This window comes from Lates calcarifer, linkage group LG15 (assembly GCF_001640805.2).
Source record: "Lates calcarifer isolate ASB-BC8 linkage group LG15, TLL_Latcal_v3, whole genome shotgun sequence".
Classification (NCBI taxonomy): Eukaryota; Metazoa; Chordata; class Actinopteri; family Centropomidae; genus Lates; species Lates calcarifer.
The window spans coordinates 17,279,060-17,293,738 of record NC_066847.1 but is presented as its reverse complement, the minus strand read 5'-3'; the positions used below and the strand labels follow the sequence as shown (position 1 = coordinate 17,293,738).

Here is a 14,679-nt window from a genome sequence, read left to right as displayed (position 1 = left end):
GCTTAGCAGTGCATCACACTCCACTTAGTGTACACATCAGGGCTGGGTAATCATCTGTATTTTCATCATATTTTTGCTATTGCGTGAAATAACTGAACTGGAGTTGGAGTTATAGTTTACATCCCAAATTCACCTGCAGAGAGAACTGGATCGCTGTTACTATCTACGAAACATCCTTCTTTCCACTTCATGCACAGATGTTTCCTGTGGTTCAAAGGACATAATCCCTCCCTTTCCTGGAAGGCTTTTAATTGGAAACTACTGCCAAAGAGTCATCTTGTGTGTCTTAAAGATGGTGTATAATGAATACTGTGTGTGTATATATATATATATATATATATATATATGTACACTTATAACCAATCAGTCAGTCTATGTTCAGAACATTTTTTGTTAATCTGCAAATCTACTGTCCCTTTTACAGACACATTACATTATATTGACATTAAGAAGACCCTTGTGTTGCGTTAACTTGTTTACACAGAACACATAGTACACCTAATACTACATAATTTTATATAGCATGTTGGTATCACAGAATCATGTAACACAGCAGCCTCTGTGTCTGTCGATGTCTGTTAAACCGTGATGGCTCTCTCTTTCACAGAGATGTGGATTCAGCTCTGTGACTGCCTCCACTGCTGGCATAAAGGTGGAACAACAATGTCCCCTTATTCTGCCATTGTAACTTTTATACATTATGATGAGGCAGAATAATGGTGCAATATTCCACCTTGAACAGGCTGTGTAAAGGGAACTAAGGTCACCTCACCATAGTACTGATGCCCTGATATTGCAGTTTTCCCTTCCATCCGAATGAATGCACAGGATAGAGTTTGGTGTAATTGTAACACTGTTGTTGTCTGTTGGTTAGGTGGAGTCCACCCAGAGTATGATCAGGATCCTGGGACTATCAGCCACCCTGCCCAACTACCTGGATGTGGCCGCTTTCCTACATGTCAATCCCTATATTGGCCTTTTCTTCTTTGACAGTCGCTTCAGACCGGTACCCCTTGGCCAGACCTTTGTTGGCATCAAAACCACCAACAAGGTAAAGGAACAATGATGATGTCAGTGTGATTACTAACTCATAGGACCTTAGTAACTTTTATACACACAGGTAGTTTTATTCTTTAAGGTGATACATGCATACAATATATGAGCAGGGACTCCGATAAAAAGGGCATTTATACTTGGCAACTGCATTACATAAGACTTACCTTCATCACAGACTGGTTTTAACTGCTACATTGGCGGAATAAGTGATAATAAATTACAGTATGATAAAGATGTTTGAAGTTATTTAACAACAGTATCACCATTAGACTAAAAGAAAGCTCTGTCTCTGTCTTTTTTCAGCTGTAAAATAACCAAATAACCAAATAATTATGGAGCAAGTGTGTAACATGCTTGATATGATGAACATGGTAGAAATGCCACTTTACAATCCTGTTTGGAACCTGTATTGAACTGATAAAAGAAATATATTCTTGAGCAGCTATAGACAACTATGAACATACCGTAATTTCCAGATTATAAGCTGCTACTTTTTTCACATGCTTTGAACGCTTAAACAATGATGCGGCTAATTCATGCTGCCAAAACATTTAGCCTCGTCACATCAGACCAATGAAATTACCGAACAGGTCACAGTGGACCAATGAAACTGTTTGAATTAGATCAAACGCACTCACACTAAATTCTTCAGGTCAGTCATTTTGCGCTTAATGCACACACCCTCATCATGGAAAACACACGAAGAAATGCATATGATGCAGCTTTTAAGTTAAAGGCATTCGATCTGTTGTTTACTGATTGTGGCAATAGACAGAATATCACTTGAAAATGCATAAAAAACACACAATATAAAAGTTATGAAATGTTGTGCATTTTATTGAGTGAAATAAGTATTTGATCCCCAACAACTCACCCAGAATTCTGGCTCCCACAGATTGGCTGATGCCCATGTGGCACACAGCTGTGCACAATCAACCAATTACCAATACTCCTGATATTAACTCGTTATGTGCATAAAGCACACCTCCTCTAGTAATCAGTTTCTTACATTACAATCTCTATAGCAACATGGGCAAGACCAAAGAGCTGTCAAAAGATGTCAGGAACAAGATGTAGACCATGTAGACCTGCACAAGGCTGGAATGGGTTACAAAACAATCAGCAAAAGGCTTGGTGAGAAGGTGACAACTATTGGCGCCATTATTTGAAAGTGGGGATTGAGAGTGAGGATGATGATGAGAAAGTTGAGGGAGCAGCCTAAAACTACACGGCAGGAGCTTGTTAATGATCTGAAGGCAAGTGGGACCTTAGTCACCAAGAAAGCAGTTGGTAACACACTGCACCAAAATGGATTGAAATCTTGCAGTGCCTGCAAGGTCCCCCTGCTCAAGAAGGCACATGTACAGGCCCGCCTTAAGTTTGCCAGTGAACATCTAAATGACTCAGAGAAGGCTTGGGAGATAGTGCTGTGGTCAGATGAAACCAAAGTTGAGCTCTTTGGCATCAACTGGACCCGCCGTGTTTGGAGGATGAAAAAGTGTGAGTATGACACCATCCCCACAGTCAAATCTTGGATGAAATCCTCCTTTCCTCAGCAAGAACACTGAAGATGGGTTGTGGGTGGGTCTTCCAGCATGACAATGACCCAAGACATACTGCCAGGGTAACAAAGAAGTGGCTCAACAAGAAGCACATTAAGGTCATGGAGTGGCCTAGTCAGTCTCCAGACCTCAACCCAGTAGAAAACCTGTGGAGGGAGCTGAAGCTTTGAGTTTCCAAGCATCAGCCAAGAAACAAAGGATTTGGAGACTTTCTGTAAAGAGGAATGGGCCAGAATCCCTCCTGAGCTGTGTGCAAACCTGGTAACCAACTATAAGAAACGTCTCATTGCTGTGCTTGCCAGCAAGGGTTTCTCTACCAAGTACTAACTTATGTTTTGCTTGGAGATCGAATACTTATTTCACTCAATAAAATGCACAACATTTAATAACCTTTATATTGTGTTTTTTATGCGTTTTCGACTGATATTCTGTCTATTGCCATAATCAGTAAACAACCATAAAAATTAGAGTCCATTAATTTATTTGTAAGAGGGCAAACTTACAAATTCAGCAGGGGATCAAATTATTATTTCCCCCACTGTAAGTTACAACTATACAGTATGTACCTTGATTCATTAGTAATCAGCAAAGTTAAATTGCTAATTGATTTTTGTATCCTGTTCAGATCCAGCAGCTTCATGACATGGAGGAGGTTTGTTACAACAAAGTTCTGGAGCAGGTTAAAGCTGGTCATCAGGTAGGTGCTCTTCTGCATGTTTGAACACTACAGAAATATACCTGTAGCATTATGGCAGGATTTATTCAAAATAGAACTCTTTTAAGGGGACACCACTTTCCAATTTTCAGAAAGAATTATATTAATACTGATATTGATATTCATAGAACCTAAATCAGTAACTTTGGATTCAGGGGATCCTTGTCCTCTACTCAAAGAAACACAAGCAATGACTGGGTTCAAATACAGATCATTTTGTTAGCTACCTTATACTACATAAAATAAATGCAATTATTGATGATAAAATAAAGATGATTAAACTAACAAGGTTAACTAACAGCTGATGAAAGTGAACATGACATAATGGAAGTGAATAGATCTATGTGCTTCCGAATCCTCTATGAGTAAGATTTAAATTTAAAAAATTATTGTGACAACAGAGCAGTCATGAGCAGGTAAAAAAGTGTTTTTAGCCTACTTGAGTTGTGTTGTCTTTGCTGGAGACTTCCTTGGTCAGAACCCGGAGCAGTGACGTCTGAAGTTGGCAGCCTCCTCATGGCAGAGTTTGGGTGGATGCTCCCTGGGGCATCTTGTGGTTGCCAGGCAACAGTTCTACCAGAATGTCTCAACTGTTCAGCTTTTAGAAATCAGAAACTATCCTTTTGGCATTCCATAGAGCTCTTGGTTGTTCTATGGTAGATGTGCAGCCTGAGTCACTTTCATGTGGGTTGATTACATAATAAGCCCAATAACTACTAATTAATAATTACTTTATACTACACACTATACTTTATTACTTTAGCTGGATAAATTGGCATTGGCCAAACAACACAAAAATCATCAAGGTGAAAACATGGTAATGTTAAAAAAGAAATTATGAAAGTATCAAGTTTGATTTGTTGTCGACGTGGCCCACAAAATTATGTAGTTAGCTAATGTCTTTTGCCTTTGCTAAGTTAACACTGTGGGTAATGAGCTAGTGAGAAAAAAATTTTCAGAGTAATCAGTCCTCACATTTTTTCTATCATGTTTTTGGTTTTGGAAAGGTGTCTGACTATTGTTGTTATTAGAGCACAGTTAAAAGAACACAGTGTCAGACTGAATAAAGATGTGAACATGAATGGAAATTAATTTCCTTAAATTTGGGACACTATGCTCTATTTTCCTGGAGACTTGTATTCCCTCTGTTTTCCCTGATATTGGTGTTAATTTGAACCTGTGGCATACAAACTTAATCAATTAATCCTATAAATGAGAGCTATGCAGATTATCCCAACTACAAATATATCCACTGAACAATTTCCCCTTACCTCAAAATGAGTTTATCTAACATATTCAGTTCTCTGAAACCTGCATTTCCCAGGTATTCTAGGTGCTGTTGTTACCTTATTAAGATAGTTTGAATTTCTGTCATTCGCCCTTACTGGGCATAACTACAAATAATCCTCATTTTACAAGATGTTGTGTGATTATAGTTTTACTAAAACTATCACAATTAAATGTTTGGACAAGAACAACTTGAAGAGGCACAGGGTGATGTTGGTGTAGCATAAAAATACAGTACATCTTTAATACAACTCTTCTTTCCCTTGAAAATATTTCTCTGAACTTTTTCATGAATAGAAATTTCTGCAGTAAACATTTTTGTGAACTTTTTGGAATGAACACCTGCTATCTTAAGTCTCTGAAGTCCATATCTCCCTCAGTGTTACCTTCCACATCCTTACCCCATCCACCCACCCTCCACTCATTCTGCTTTCACTCTACAGCCGGAGAAGGCCTATTGGGAACACGAGAGTAGTGAATTCAGACTTTACCATTTAACTCCCATCTGCTACAGGGGTTGAACTCCCTATTGATCACGATTGTTATCCTGTCTGCATCATTTTATTGCAAGTACACACACACGCACACACACCTATACACACACCCTTTTCTCTCCTTTCCCCCCTTCTCTCCTGCCCATTCTCTCCCTCAGAGACACACTTAATATGAGTCTTTCTGTAGCCCTTGAGAACTTGTAAGTCAACTTGATTCAACTGCACCACTGACAACTTTTTATCTCTGTGGTTGAAACGATACAATGGTCCAGTCCAGCTTGTAGGTTGAGGCTGCTGAGGCCACAGTTCAGCTGGGAAGGCCTCTTCTTCGCTCAATATTAAATTGTCAAGAAGTGGCTGTGACATATATTAATTTCATCTGGGAGGATCTGATGGATGAAATTTCCTTTCCCACCACCCTCCTGGTGGGAAGCATGCTGCCACAAAGAAGTTTAATAAGCTGAGAAGCCAGCGGTTACTGCCAACAATGATTCCACACAGCTCAGTAGTGCTGATAAAACACCTTCAATAAATAACATTTGCTGCAGTGGTCTCTTCGGACCCACTGTGTTTGGAGCATACACACAACTGGCTGCTGCATGTGTGTGCAGTCATGCAAAACTGTTTGGTCTATATATTATATTATTAACCATTTTGCCAGTGTACACTGTGGGTTCATACAAGCAATGTGGACTGTTGTCTCAGCCTTTAACAGTATGTATTTTCAGTATTTTCTAGTATCCCTAAAGATGAAAAAAAACATCTAAAAGCTCACAGTAAGTACAGTAGGTTCACTTGATTTGTCTAACACAGACTGAAAAACCTTTGAACTTCTTTTTTGTGCAGAACATGGACTCTGGATTTTGCCTCACTTCCATTGGTAGCATGTTAGTAAGACATGTTTTAATGGCCAGTATGAACAGGAGGAATGATTCTAGCAAGCAAAACATGTTTCAGTGTTAATTTCAGCACCTGGCTGTTGTTTATTTAAGAAGCTGTGAACCTTTCCTTTAAGTCGAACACTTCCTTAGGGATAGATAGAAATGTAGTGAACATAAAAGGGTGCATACATACAGGCATAACGCAAAAGGAAAAAAAAAAAAAATGAGTGACAAAATATAATGAATGCATATATAAGACATTAAGTGTCACCAAATGATTTGATGAGTATGAAAATGATGGCTATGGCCTTCACAGTCACCAGCTCCCATCCCAGTGAACACATGGAAGATTTTGGAGTGATGTTTTACACAGTGTTCTCCATCACCATCATCAAAACACTAGATGGGGGAACATGTTTTGAAAGAATTGTGTTCATCCCTTCAGTAGAATTCAACACACTCAGAGAACCTTTGACAAAAAGCAGTGACACTGTTCTGAAGGTTTGAGGTAGATCCACACCTTATCAAGAGACTTTATGTCTTTTACTTTTAATTTGTCATCCATGTGTATGCTTGTGGACAGCTGGAGGAAGGCTAGACCCATTTACAGAAGGTTTGGAGAATCTGCAACAATCTTACATTTCAGGCAGTAACTTTTCAACCAGTTTACTTCAAAGTGAAATTCTGTAGACTGCTGACCAGCTTGGTTTTATTACAGAATTACAGTATATGTTGTGTTGATGTTGTGACCCTCCTGACCTTGTATCTTTGTGTGTGTCAGGTGATGGTGTTTGTCCATGCTCGTAATGCTACAGTGAGGACGGCCATGGGACTGATCGAGATGGCAAAGAACCTTGGAGACATATGCTTCTTTCAACCAGACCAGGGTCCAGACTACGGCCAGTGTGAGAAACAGGTAGACAAGCTTTCAACAATCTCTCTTTAACGTATTTTTAAGTATCATAAATATATTATTTCAACTTCCTAACAATGTTTTACAAGATTGTTCTCCTATACTCATTTAGGAAAATAGATATTTTCATAGAAAGTCTTCATATTGGTCTTAAGCCACTGGAACGTATGTGTATGATTAAAAACAATGCAGTTAACAGTATCAGTAGGGCTCATTGAAATATTATCAAAATTGCAATATGGCCAAGTGCTGAATCCAAATTACAGGGGCTGCAGAATTTTGATAAAAGTAAAATGTGTCACAACATATGATGATAAATTAAGCATTGTGGTGTTACTCTGGCCTACAACTCATATTCTCCCGATACGAAAATTGTGACTAATTGCAGCTGCAATGTCTGTCAAAATAATCGCACTGCGTATTTTTGCATATGGTTCAGGTGTAATTGTCAGGGTATCTGATGAGGTATTTTGGTTAGCCACATAGTCATTTCAGCATTTTCCAAGCTTTAACGTTCAGGTGCTGGGGCAATACTTATCAGATGTTATGGTGTGTTCTGCTGGTTTCCAAACTGATTGGAGAAGAAACAAGAGGTTGAGCTTTTCACAGCATTTTTTGCTGATTATTTTCTTTAAAAAATATGCAATAAAACAAAAACAAAAAAAAAAAAAAAAACACAGAAACAAGAAAGAAGCAAGCTCTCAACAGTCTATCATAGCCTATTAGCTGTGTTCCACCATCTAACTTTCCTCTGTATGAACTGCTCCTCAAAAAGCATGACTTGTAGCCAGAGAGACGCATCTCTGATTAGTGCCTCGAGATAACTTCTGTTGTGAATTGGCGCAAAATAAAATTTGACTTGACTTGACTTGATCTCCTTAACTTATTGCTTGATGAGAGACCTAGCTAGCTTGCTTGTAGCAGTTGGAAAGCTATCGTGGCTGTCTAGTGTTAATGTGTGTGTGTTTGACAGACTTAGCTTTCAAGACACATATAACAAATGATTCTCAACCAAAAAATAAATAAATCTCAAAGCCACATTTTTAGCTTCAAATCATTTTCAAGTGGAAATTCTTGTTCTTTGGGACATTTTTTACAGATGGAGCTTCTGGGACTAAGACCAGTTAATTGGGGACAGCTTGTCCAGTTGGGTACAAAAGCCATGTCTCCAAATTGGACAAAGCTGGTTTTTAGGTCAGTGGTAAAGGTTAGTGTAAGGGTTAGGGTTAAGTAAGTTGTGGTTATGGTTAAAGCTGGGGTAGGTCTCCAAGAAATGAATATATGGCTACGTAATGTCCCCAAAAGTGACTTAGATCAGTGTGTGTGTTTGTGCATAATTGATGGTCTCTGTGTTGTGCGAGTACACAAAGAGGGAGCTATATTCTCCCCCAGAGGACAGTCAGTCAGATTCCAACTCCTGTATTTGAATCTCCTGCAACAGAAGGCAGAGTGATAAATTTAGTAACCTTTTCCTTTGTTCCCTGGGGCTGAGCCAAGATTGATGCGCCTCTAATCTTCCCTCTATTTAAATGGGATATGTATACAAATCAGATCACTTTTCATGCTTTCTAAAACTGGAAATAGAGACAAGAGATTATGTCGTGGGACAAAAAACTGTGCGTTGTGGCCTGGTTAGTCTTTGAAACAGTACCTTAAAAGCAATTGTACAACTGGTCCTGAAGTATATGTACATTAATTAATCTGGTTTTGTATGCACTAACACTACATTAATTCTCTCCTAGCTCTTCTGCTTGTGTCCCAACATAATAAGTATTATCCGCTCCATTAGTCCATCTTTGAGTGTTTGTCGGTCTGGCCTGCTCTGGAGAAGGAAGGGGCATCAGGTTGATTCCACTCTAAGCCCACATAGAGATAATGCACAGCTTATTTGCTCTCTGGAAATTGCCCCCACATTAATATTTATAGGTGTTTTTTAATCTCCAATATGCATATGCAGTAAAATAAATCACCTCTAAGGTCAGTCATATAATTTAGCATTTATTTATCCAGCTTTAAAAGTCAGAAGTGATTCCACTATATTTAGTCTCTCCTAATGTTATTTAATTGGCTTTATCTCAGGGGTTAGAGATGCTGCCAATCAAGCTTAGAAATGTTAATGCACCCACTCAAATCAATTCTTGTTAAATACTGTTTTTGGTGAGCCAATGATTATAAAGTGCTGTTGAGTAAATAAACATTCAAACACTATCCAAAGGGCATTTTACACAACAGTCCTACAGTCCTGTGCTTTGATCATATGTATACACTTAGTATTTAAATGACATATAATAAAGACAACAGGTAGGTGTGGGAGGAGAACAGGTGAAAATGATGTTTTGGCAAGTCTTGGGTTGAATACCTCTGTCATATACAATTAACATCAGAATCAGAGTGTTGGTTGTAAATGTGCTTAAGGTCAGCAAAGTTTACTTGTCAACACAAACGCAGAGCCAGGCCCAGGGTGTTAACCCTGTTTAAGCTTCATTGTTCTGTGGAAGAGAGTCAAACACAGAACCAGTGGTGGACTTAGGGCAAAAAAATATAAGGGGCTCCTGATACATTTAATAGGCCTCCCATCGGCAGAGAACGACAGTGCATGTTGGGTAAACATTTCATAAAATGGATGTACTTTTAAATATGCATTTTACAAACATCTCAGTAGTAACAACATTGAACTGTCAACATTTTGAGAATGAGTTGTTTTGAGCATGTTTGTCAGAAAACCAAGAAGTACTGGGGAAGGGAGAAGCAAGACTGATAAAATCAAAGGAGAATCCTTTTTTTGGCCAATTCAGATGTCCCTCTTAATGGACAACAGCAGGACATCTGAGAGCCTTCCTTCTCCACATCTGTTTCTAGACAGTCTGTTTCTCAGCTTTGATTTGATAAAGAATTTTAGAATGATCCTTCAACTGATGCAGTTGAGACAATAGAACAATATAAAGAGGTTGTGTCTGAGCAACCTAGTGAGTAGTACTGTGCCAGAGGATTTCTTATCATAGACAATTACTTGTTTTTGGTTTTTGTTGTTGTTGTTGTTTGTTTGTTTATTTTTTAATTATAACAAGAGCACCCGCTCATTAAAAGGCTTCATAATATTCTAACTGATTAGCATTAGATAGTTTTGAAACAACAAACATAATGCTTCCCAGATTATGTTTTATGGACAAAATGGGAAAATTCAGTTCTAATTCCAATGTAATGAACATAGGACAACATTTACAGTAATTGTATTGTGATTACTGAACATGTGCACAATACTGCTTTCTTATTAGGAGCCAATATTGTTTCTGGTGCAATTTGAATTGAACATTTACACAGATCAGCTACAATATTAAACATATGTAATAAAAGTGGTGACAGGGTTTAATGACTGATGTAAATCTTAATGGTTTCCCTCATGCTTGAAAACTTGATGCTTGAGGAGGGAAAAACAGAAATCATCAAAAACAAAAATCCTAAAAGAAGGCAGCTAACTTTTTTATTTCCATTACTGAATCATTTGCCAAGTACTCAGTACCCAGGCTTGTGTTGAGTGTGGTCCGAAAAACTGCCAGCTTAAATAATAAAGCTGACATTATTCTATATTTTTGTTATTGTGGAAAAAAATCCCAAACAAACATCATGTTAGTCTATCTCTCAATATTTAATACAAAATACATAAATTTAATACAAATACATAAAATACATTTTTAAATTGAGTATTTGTGGCAGCAGGGTGTGTGTCGCATCAAGTCCAAATCCACTACAGTGTGTTCATGGAAATGAAGGACTGTGACTCTCTGTTCAAAAGTGTGGCTCACTGAAGTGTTAGTGTAAGTTTTTAGACAACATGGCACAGAGGGGCAATAGGATACATTCATTGTTGGTTTGAGTCTGCACACGGTCTTTGTTGATAATGAGAAAATATAGAATATTGACAGCAATGTTCCCTCTAAGCTGCGTGCCTGCACAATCGCGCACTGTGCGTACAGAGTTTTGACTCTAGTCCTGGTCATCAAGCGGTTCAGAAATTCAGCTCTTGTTATTGAAACAGCTATAGCTCTAGATATGAATGGATCTGAGGCTACAAATGTTAAATAATCTCTTTTTTAATGTAAAAAAGTAGCAAAATAACTGAGTATGTCAATCATACTGCTGTCATGCCTGGACCTGCATGTAGGAAACCTCTGCCTAAAGCTGTTCTTTGGGAGGATTGTATTCAAAAGCCCATTTGACTTTCATTCGCTTCATCTCTTACAATCCAGTCTCTACCTTCCTCTCCCTTCTCTTCTCTTCACCTCTGTTCCTCTCCACCCCCATCTCCCATATTTTGTAATATCCAGTTCTCAAAGATGAGACCATGTACCAGAGGCAAGGAAAGCTTTGCTGTGGAGGATAAGAGACACCTTGTGGTCCCATGGGTCCATTACACAGATGATATGCCAGGCTTATCATGTGTGATTGAGGGCTTAAAAGTAACAGCTTTAGCACTAACTTCCGATTTCAGTGGTGGGCATACAGTACGTGGCGTGCTTAGTATATATTTGTCTGTGAAAGTAGGGATGTATATTTTTAAAGAAAGATAAATTAGTGATTATGTTAATTTAGAAAAAGAGTACAGATATTTTGATATACCTTTATTTTGCTTGTGAGGACATCTTTCTCTTCAGATGTGCAGCTTTCATCTCATTTTGTTTGACAAGATACACTGGTGCAGACACACTGATGCCTGTGAGCGTGAAGCCTCCAGGGACTCCACAACAACACCAGAGTGGGCTCATTAATGTCTGTTTGCTCTTATTTGCTGCTATTTTTACAATTCTTGTCCACTGCCAGTCCTTTCATTGTGTCAGATCTTTGACAACATGTCAACGTGCCAAATTATCTTCCCAGTGCACTGATCAACTACAGTGAGCCGCAACTCAAAGGCTGGTGGAAATTGAAATGACACAGTGGAGTGACAAACAGACGTATCACAAGAAAATGGTTGCCCTAAATAGAAACAGAGCTTTGTAAAATAGTGGGACAGTGTGAAGAAAAGAGAGCATTTTTCTATCCATCCTGACTATTCTGGTATAACAGCTCATCTGCAGTGTCATAGCCTCAGGGAGCGGCCTTGCATGCTATCATGGTAATGTGTAGCAAGTTCATTTTCCTCTTTAATTGCTTCTTCATCAGCATTAAAACAGCTGACTGGAAGGAGAACTGTTCCTCTGTGCCACCCACCATGTTCAAGATCAGACGACTGGTATCATATACTTGCTTTTTTTGTGTACACAAAAAGAAAACCAAGATATCAATAAACACATTCATTTAAAAAAAAAAAAAGATCTCCAATGCTGCTTCATAATTTCCTTTGCTAAAACTTAAATTAGCTTCCAAAAATATTTAGTCTGTCACTTCAGACCTTGACTGGATGCAGATTTGTTGCAGATTTTTTCTGTTCTTGCGATGGTTCCTTCATGCCTCTGTGACAGTTAAATGTCTTCTTTGCATTCCAAAAGAAGAACATCTTAAAAGCAGTTTGGTGATCAGCAGACACACTTTTCGACATTGTTCAGAGATGTCTTGTTAAAAAAATAAAATCAAATAAAAATCAAGTTGATGAGAGAAAAGTGAATTTCATGCTTAAGAGACAAAATAGACCTGCAACATGAAAAGTGGATAGAAAAGTCACTTGTGACACAATATGCTTACATTTCTTGTGAATACCTACCTCAGTGTTAACAGATCATCTCTGGGAGCTGCGATGGACCTAAAAAAGACGCTAAGCATTCAAATGGTTAGTGCCTAAAGGCTGCATAAAGCTTGTATCCAGTCTTTTATATGGGTAAAAAGGATGTGATTGAAGCAGCCAATTAAATACCTATTTAGTAGCTGTTATATTTTTATTTATTTACAACAATACTGTTGTCAAAGAAGTTCAAAAGATTTAAAGACCAACAAAAATCACCCACACTTATTTGTCATAAGAACTGGGGACAGTTTAATTGGTAAAACAGTAGGTTTAGTAAATATCCCACTTAGATGGAGCTAAAATGGAATGGGATATTAAGAGAAAGAGGCAGATTGTGATAGAAAAGTGGAGTAGAGTGGTTGTGAGTGGAAACTCATCCTCCCACTCTCTCCTGCCCATCTAGCATTAACAGCCAGCCTCTTTGAGCACCAAACATGATGACTATCAAGGGCCACTAAATGAACAACAATTAGCCACCGTGGCTGAATTTAACAAAGTAGATGAAGAGTTTTGGTGCTCACAAGAGTCAGTGTTGGTTGTAGACACAGACCATTTACCTGCCTCAACTGAGCCATGGTATCATTTGCTGCATTTCTGGTGTGATTTTACACTGATGCTTCCACATTTCTACAAATACATTTGCTTCACTCATGTATATCGGTTTCACAGAGGATCATATAAATGCTATGAATTAAATAATCAACAATATAAAATCAGTTAGTTACACCTAGCTGTATTTAGTGCTCCTTAAAGAGGGTTTGATACCATCCTGAATAGTATATCACAGCTCTGGTGTTAGCTGATGTCCTTTCTGTAGTAACAACCATGATAAACAATAAGTGCAGCTGGCAGCTGGCTGTCTGTAGACAGAGTGAGCTCTGCAGCAGGAGCAGCAGCGAGTGGCAGGGCCTAATGGGACCTGATCAGGAGCTTAGGTCACTGCCATCTCAGATACAGCCATGGTGCAGCAGACATCAGCACTAACTCACCTTAGATTAGAGGCTGGAAGCAAGGCTGTAACACACTTTGACACCTCAAAGCAAAGCCTCAGCTGTAGCATTTCAATTACCTACCATTCCCTGCTCACATGGATCTCAACAACACAGTGCACAACCTGGCCCCGAGGACTCTCACCAGGCCCTGATTTTCAAACATATATAGCTTTAGACAGCGTAGCAGCATTGCTTTTTGTTCTGTTGCGTCATTTTTGTGGGTTTGTCTTCTGAATAAATCACCATTCAAAGTATGGAACTGGAAGTGGAAGGTTAACAGCATAACAAATACACCTCCAAATCATTTGTTAAGTGAAGAGCTATTGTACTAGGTCTGTACAGACGGTGCCTAAGAATCTTTGTGTGCCTTTGTCTGGCAGCTGAGTGAGTGTCTGAGAGTGTGATTCTAAAGCCACATTTTGTTCAGTTTAGACAACTTGATGAATTGACAATTGACAAGCTTGGAAATGTTTATCCTAATTGTTTCTAAACATCCAGATATGAAGATTAGAATGATCTGTGAAATACAGTGACATTTTAGAACTGTGTTATACATATAAAAGTGGCTATTTAGCTATTAGTAATTGCAATAGATACTGACAACTGCACAGTATTTTTCTGCTTGGTCTCCATTATAAAGTAAGAATTGTGGCTAAAATGATCTGACGCTGAAATAACAACAGCAACTTGTCCAGTAGAAATAATTAGTTTAAAAGGTTAAATACTAAATGGGATGTTTTGTTCACATTAAATAAACCAATTTAGTGTTTTTTTACCTTTTGGAGAAAAAGCCTTTTTAGCAATGAGCATTGCAATTATGTGACATTTCATATAGTTTTCAGTCAGACAGCGGTAGACCTGCTGCACACTTGGGCACTCAAGGTCTCAGTCCTTCACCTTTATCCACAAGGTTTGCATACAAATCCAGACATTCAGTGCCACCCAAACGTTCAGTCAGTGTGTGTGAAGCAGACAGCTGCTGCCAGTAATGTGCTTTCTCTTTGCGATAGAGAGGCCTGCTGGATACTGACCTCCATTTAGATGCCCAGAGAGAGAGATA

General features: G+C 38.5%; 1 protein-coding gene across 3 annotated transcripts in view; it reads left to right on the top strand.

Annotated features, from left to right (window-relative positions):
- ascc3 (activating signal cointegrator 1 complex subunit 3) overlaps window positions 1-14,679 on the top strand; it is a 148,443-nt gene that overhangs the window by 84,807 nt on the left and 48,957 nt on the right. For all 3 annotated transcript variants that reach the window (XM_018665694.2, XM_018665695.2, XM_051075770.1), the window contains exons 12-14: window positions 875-1,051; window positions 3,244-3,315; window positions 6,777-6,911. In XM_018665694.2, the coding sequence (XP_018521210.1) occupies window positions 875-1,051; window positions 3,244-3,315; window positions 6,777-6,911 (384 nt within the window). The remainder of the gene's footprint in view (window positions 1-874; window positions 1,052-3,243; window positions 3,316-6,776; window positions 6,912-14,679) is intronic.